This window comes from Gossypium arboreum, chromosome 6 (assembly GCF_025698485.1).
Source record: "Gossypium arboreum isolate Shixiya-1 chromosome 6, ASM2569848v2, whole genome shotgun sequence".
Taxonomy (NCBI): Eukaryota; Viridiplantae; Streptophyta; class Magnoliopsida; order Malvales; family Malvaceae; genus Gossypium; species Gossypium arboreum.
This window is the reverse complement of record NC_069075.1, coordinates 131,321,016-131,328,168: the sequence shown is the minus strand read 5'-3', so window position 1 is coordinate 131,328,168 and position 7,153 is coordinate 131,321,016. Positions and strand designations below refer to the sequence as shown.

At 34.0% G+C, this 7,153-nt stretch overlaps 2 protein-coding genes across 2 annotated transcripts; both read right to left on the bottom strand.

Annotated features, from left to right (window-relative positions):
• Positions 1-799: 799 nt before the first annotated feature.
• LOC108485110 (omega-hydroxypalmitate O-feruloyl transferase) lies at positions 800-2,223 on the bottom strand. The gene has a single exon (XM_017788960.2). It carries the CDS (start codon positions 2,221-2,223, stop codon positions 826-828), a length of 1,398 nt encoding a protein of 465 aa, XP_017644449.1. The 3' UTR covers positions 800-825.
• Positions 2,224-2,721: 498 nt separating this feature from the next.
• Positions 2,722-5,611, bottom strand: LOC108485108 (glucan endo-1,3-beta-glucosidase 8). The gene is made up of 2 exons (XM_017788959.2): positions 4,877-5,611; positions 2,722-3,872 (listed from the first exon to the last, which is right to left on the bottom strand). The coding sequence occupies exons 1-2, from the start codon at positions 5,221-5,223 to the stop codon at positions 2,744-2,746; spliced, it is 1,476 nt and encodes a 491-aa protein (XP_017644448.1). The 5' UTR covers positions 5,224-5,611; the 3' UTR covers positions 2,722-2,743.
• Between the last annotated feature and the right edge of the window lie 1,542 nt (positions 5,612-7,153).

The following is a 7,153-nucleotide window of genomic DNA, read 5'->3' as shown; positions in this document are numbered from 1 at the left end:
GCAGATATGATAAAGAACATATAATGAGATTAATGTTTTAAAGAAAAATAAATTTAAATTTCTATAATTTTATAATAGGTGTGAATTTTTTGATTTATATTTTTAAATTAAATTATTATTTAAATTTGTTCTGCATTACTTTTTCTTCTTATAACTTTGTTTTAGTTATGTTTTTAATTAAATTGATATTTTGTTAATTTGTGACATTAAACTCTATTAAAATTTTAATTTAATATAAATAATGTTAAATTAATTAAAATAATTATTGTATAAATATTTTTGATATATTATATTCTTTCCTTAAATAATAATTTTGTGTTTTAATTTTATTAATTATTAAATAAAACTCAAGCTCATAAAAATTCAATGACAATTTTGTTCATATATATATTCTCGATATAAAATGACAAACATAAATCAAATGGTAAAGTTAAAAATGGCCTATAGTATGACTATAACTCTTTCTTTTTAGGGAAAGAAATGTAAAAACCTAATATTTCATTTTTATTTTATTTTATTTATTATAACCAATGAGTTAAAATATATTATTTTATTGAATGAGTTTTAGTTCGAAAATATAAATTCGAGTGTACTGAAATGTATCATCCTCCGATTTAAGAGTTAGAGGGTATATGAATAGTTTTAAGGAAGAGAGATAAATGAAATTAATATTAAAAAAATATATTTTACAAAATGGTTGAATATGGTACAAAGTGGGTTAATATGGGCCTGTAGTATAATTTCATAATGAATTTATTAATGGTAGTGATTAAGCAGAGCTAATACATTGAAAACTATGGCATAAACATATTATTAGAGAAGTTTTCATTCACTTTCATCATTTGAAATTAAATCCTTCAAACATACAAAAAACTCAGTAAATTTATGGGTGGCAGAGCCGGGCAAGCAGATACAAACTACCGTTGCTCCACTACATTCAGCGCTTCCGTCCGGCAAGAATACGCAAACCTGTGGTGTTGGTGTCAGGTCTATGGGACCAGCATAACTTGGTCTTCCCCATCCAAAATCAGCTGATTCATACAATGAAAATCTAGTCCATTGTGTTATACTCAATTTCCCTCCAAATTCAAGCCTGTTTGGCCTGTCTATTTCCATATAGTCAACCGTAGATCTTACGTACTCCTCCGATATACTGAGTCTGGCTTCACGAACCAACCGTGACGTCTCCGAGAGACTCCCTTTGATAAGGTTGTTGACAGGGCTTGTTCCACATGCCACACAAACTACATTGCCATAAAAGCCTTGTTTCAATGGTGGGTTTTTCAGTTTGGGACGAGCATTGACTGAGAATGTAAGCCTAAGTTCATAGTCGACTGGTTTTACATCCAGTGCTTTCACCCATGATCTCCAAACATGAGCTGCCATTGCATCAAAGGTGGAGCACCCTAGCATGTCATTAGGTTGAGCTAGAGATTTTACTTGAGCTTGGAACTGTTGGCTAACCTTGTAACACTTTTGAACAGGCTTGGATTTCCATAGGCTCATTGTTAAGCTCGAACGTTCTTCGATTCTCTTGAATTCGGGATGTCGGTATTTTATCGTCGGTGGATTTCGGGGCTGGAAAAATTCCCTATCCCAACAAGGCTCAGGATTTGTCACCAATGTACCTGTTTTTGCAGTAGCAGCCCATGCAGCAAGAAACTGCATAGCACCAATGCCATCACATATGCAATGACAAAGTCTCAGACCAAGGCTAAAGCCACCGCAGGCAAAAAGGGTTACCTGAGCTATAATTAAGGGCATGTCAAGTACTTTATATGGCTCTTCATTGGGGAACCTGTAGTTTAATGGCGCCCATGTAGGGTTTGGCACTGCAAGGTCCCCTAGTTCTGCTAAACCCATATCAGAGTGTGCCTCCACCAGAAGTGCACCCTGTTCTTGTCCGAAAAACACTTCGAGTTTCCCATTCGAGTCCTCTCTGAGCCGACCGGATAAAGGATAGTAGGGAACTAAAACTCTGGATAGTGCATCACACAGAGTTTTTGTGACTGGTTTTCTATTGGAACTCATATAATTTGATTTGTAAAAATACACAGTTGGTGTGAAAACTCGAGCTCCGATCATATTATCAAGGTTTGACAAGTACAACCTGCTTCCATGGACAGCAGGAATGGGACCGGCCGGCAAGACTGGAATCATTTGATCAATGGTTACAGGGATGTGTATGTGAGAGAAATGAAGTTCTTCAACACAAGAAGCCATAGATGGGAGAGGTAACGCAATTGACTTGAAGAATGCTTACATTATATCAGGAGATTTTCAAGCACTATTTGTGTGAGACAATTGATGTCATATCTTCATGTTCTACAGAAATGGATCCAAGATTGTGGCATACTGGCCCTATATTTATTTGTTACCAAATGTCCATAGGTTTCATGATGAAGTCAATGAAGACAAGCACTTTCCATTTTGCAATACATATATATTATATTTACATATATAATGCCACTTGTAAAGGAAACATTCGAGTAGAGAATCTAAGAAAGACTGTTAGTTGGAGAAAACCCACCATGAATTTGGAGGAGAATTATGGGTTAATTTAATTGCATGACCAATGTTCCCACAACCTCATTGTGATTATTTTTTTTTGGGTAATTGAGAATCATAATGGAACAAAATTTTAAGATTTTCTGGGGGATATCCTCTGCCTATAATTTTTTTAAGTAACATTGATTGTTTAAAATAATAATTTTAGATGTGTTGTTTTTTCAAGGAAATTCTTTTATATCAGAAATGAAAATAGTACAATAAATCCTCCAATAATTCTCAGTAAAACATCCAAAAGACCACCATTGTTATGAAGCAGCAATGAAGAATGAGCAAAAGCTATCATGACAGGGAACTGGCAACCCTCCTCCGATGGATTATCGTCGGTGACAATGGCCAAACCAGAGAAATCACAGTCCCAAATGTGCTGGTTGTTCACTTGGTAGTACATGTTGAAAGCATATGAAGCATTGCCTTTAGCAGTTAGCTGATTGCATGAGGAACCATAGCCCAAAGCAGTACAATCTGATAAACTGCAAGCATAGCTAACACTTTCAGGCAACTCATCCAAATCAGTTGCTGTAGGATCCAGAACACACCATCTTTTGGTTTGGTATTTCACGTCTTCCACCGGAGCCAGCCCTTTTTCGAGTTCTAAACCGGTTAAATCGAGCTGATATTTCGGCTTTCCGTCGAACTCGAAAATTCCCCAATGTCTCTCAAACCCACCAGGTTCAACGCTTTTAGCATTTTCATCAATGAGGCTGAATAGATAAACTTCAATGTTTCCTTTCCGAGCAGGGGTTCCTTTTCCACTCAAAGCATGCTTGATTAATCCTTGGTTAAACCTCTTTGCATTTCGGGTGTTGGCGTTTTTGTCACCGTCAGTCGGCCAGCCGACTTCTCCGACTATGACCTCCATGTCAGGGAATCCAGCTTTACTCAAAGCATAAATGAGAGTGTCAAGGTTTGCATCAAATGCATTTTTGTAAACATTATTACCATCTCTAAGAGGCTTGCTTAATCCATCAAAAAATGCAAACTCTATAGGGAAATAATCATTCCCATAAAGGCTGAGGTAAGGATAGATATTGACAGTGAAAGGTGCATCATGTAAATATAGAAACTGGACTATTTCAATTGTAAGGTCCTTGACCTCGGGCCGAAAGTCACCAGCAGATGGAACCGGATTGGATTCCGGAGAGTCATAGATGTCAGCATTGAAAGGGACTGTGGTTTTGTACCGGCATTTAACCCCGGATTCATCAAGGGCTCTCTGAATGTTTTTGAGAGCTGGTAATGTGTATTGTAGATAGGTGCCATTGTATGTTTGAAGGAAAGGTTCATTCCCCACTGCAACATACCTGCCAAACCAATCCAAAGTAAATTCATGTCACAAAACCCAAACTTGTTTTGGTTTAGTTCACATGTAATGACAAGTACTATAACTAATAGGACATCCAAAATGCATGCAGCTTGTTCTAATGCTCAGAAATGACTATATGAAAGGTTTTACTAAGCTAAACTGTTATAAATCCTAGACAAATACAAGTAGATGTACCCTCCAACCCCCCTTTTCCTTTTTAATCATGTATGTAAATAAACTCAGCCATCCAAGTTGAACCCCTGGCCAGTGAAATGAGTCACCTCCAGCTCATTTGCATGGGTAGAGGTTGCCTTTTGACTGGATGCATGGGGTTATGCAAATGTGTATAACCTTTTAGAAGTGGAGTGTGTTGCTGTCAAATGCTTGAGGGGACCTCACACAAATTGCCAATATTGAATGACAGTTAAAGAGGTGGACCACTAACATGAAAATCCACTTTAAGGAAAAAGTGGACTCTATATTCCCAGAATCTTGGTTTAGCCTTCCAAATGGTTCAACCACCTCTTTTAGTAGTAAATTCCATCCCAACATTCCCTAAAATACCCTAAGCATTGATGATTATTATTATTTTAAATATTTATGTTCAAAATTTGTGTTCAATGCCAAAACGAATAAATGACTTTCAAATATATAAAAAGAATTTTAAAAAGGACTTAATTATAACTATATATACATATCCGAATCTAACGTTCACATTCAAATTTGAGTAACATATATCTTAGTCTCATAGTCATAATAGAAAATAAAAGGCTAAAAATGACCATAAAAGTTGCCTGCCAATAACAACCATTTATAAACAGGAGGAATAATAATTTCCAAGAAATAGGGAAATCACGCCAAGAAAAAACTAATATCATCACTAGCAAAGAAAAGGAACCTAAATCAAGAAGTTGATTGAATATTAAGAATGAGCCAAAAATGAATGAAAAGAAGAGTTGAACAGTGCATGCATGAAGAAATGGTGGCAAGAAACATCATTACTTGATATTGACTCCGCCATCATAGCAATAACCAGTAACGTTATTATAAACCCAAGAAGCAGCAGCCCCTGGATCCACGCTCATCACTTTCAACATGCTATTAGGAATCCCCACCATCACCTCGATATCCGTCCCCATTAGAGCCGTCATAATCTCCTCATTGTACTCGAAAAGCTTCAACTTATGAACCCCATTATCTCTCAGCATTTTCACCACCTTACCTGGTGGCAGTTGGTGGGTTGACATGGTTCCCCAGTTCACCCCAATACCGTTTCCATTTGGAACCAGTGTCATTATGGCAAGCAACAACAGTGCCAAAAGATGATTATAAAACTGCCTGCCTGACATCCTTTAATGGGGTTCTATTGAAATAATAATCTTTCTTGGAAGAATCAAGAAAGAAGTTAAAGATGATTGGGTTTTGGGAGGTCAAGGTATTGGGACATGCAAATTAGTGAGAGAGGGAAAGGGAAATGATTCTGCTGCTTATTCATGATTTTATAGCCCTCGCAAAAAAGAGAAAACCAGTCATGTATGGTGTGAATACTCAATGTTCACAATTTCATAAAAAGAATTCAATTAAAATATCTTAAAATCTATACAATACGAACTATAAACATGACAATGACATAAATTCATCATTCATGTGAAAGCTGAATATTTGGATTTTATAATAATAAACAAAAATTAAAGCAGGAAAAAGGGAAAACAAAAACAAAAAGAACGTGAAGATTCGTTCCTTAATTCAGTTAGTTGGTTAAAATCTATTTTACTGATATGTATCCCAAAGTGTCTAAGCAAAAACAAAATGTTTATTTTGTCATATGCTTAAGATCTAAGTTTTTGTAAAACTAATTTTATCTTCCTTTGTTGCAAATAAGAGAGTGAAATTATGTACCACACAACAATTTGATTTTCAAGAAAAATGATGTACAAAAACTGTGGGGTTATAATAATTATTATTATATAATTAAAAGTAATACAACCATAACTTTATTTTCACATAATATTTGAATAATAAATATATGTTGTATGTATAATATTTGATACTCATTTGACATGAATTTAAATTGTGTTACCTTCATATTCGTCTTTAATATTATATATGAAAAATTATTTACAAAATTGGTTTGTTAAGAAAAAGTTAAGGTCGGTGCTGTTGACTTAGGAGTCAAGGCAAAGTGAAAATAAAAGAAATTAAAAGAATGTAAAGGGGAAATCCATAAAGTTGGAGAAGACACTTTACAGCTTCAGTATATTAAAAGAAAAGAATTCCCATTGACTGCTCTTCTCTGCTCTTCTGAACAACATATAAAGAGAATCCTCTAATGCTAATATGTTGTTAGTTTCCACCCAAATTTGGGACTTTTTGTTTGATGATGGTATTTAAAGGCCACCTTAAGTTTATCTATACAATTTGGTGACTCAAAAGTTTAATTGAACAAAATCTTTAAATTTTCTGTTCACTTTTTATATTTCAAAATTTATATTTAATTATTAAAATTAACTCGATTATATTTGTTAGTATCACATTTTAAAATGAAAAAAAAATTATTTAGAAGAATTTTAACAGAATAAAAATAATAGTGACGAAGCTAGAGAGTAAGCAGGCTAGCAATAGCCCCACTCCCCTTTTTCTAAAAAAACAAATTTTATTTAAATCCTTTAAATTTATAAAATTTTGAATTCGTAATAATAAAATTACCCTAGGCTCAAATTTAATCGTTCCAATGATAAAAAAAAAAAAAAAAAGTGATACTAAGGTTACGTGCATATCTAATCTTTTTCTTTACTTCTTCCGATCAAAAGTAGCTTTTTTTTGGTGATGTTGTAAAATGATAATGGGGCAGCGTAGATCCTTTTCACAAGGAAAAATGCCATGGTTCCTGAAATGGACGCGCTAACTTGACAATGAGATACTCCGCTATATAGGGATGAGAATTCAAATATGTTGAAGTGCCTTTATCCCTATATTTATAAGTTAAAGAAGAGTTGTAAATAATTTTAGACATTGTCTCAAAAAAGATAGGTATGATCAAAAATTATTCAAAAAAAAATATTCTAAACATTACAAGGATATACTAATGGTAATTTTAAGGGAAAAAATTACAAGTTTAAAATCATGCCATATTTTGTTTATTAATATACAATTTCAATATTTATTTTTAAAAAGAAGTTATACCTGTGGTGACTTTAACTATTTTTTTGAAGTCAATGAAACAGGTCTCCCAACCATAAATATATTAAAACTCGCGGCATGATTTGAGATTTTGATCCA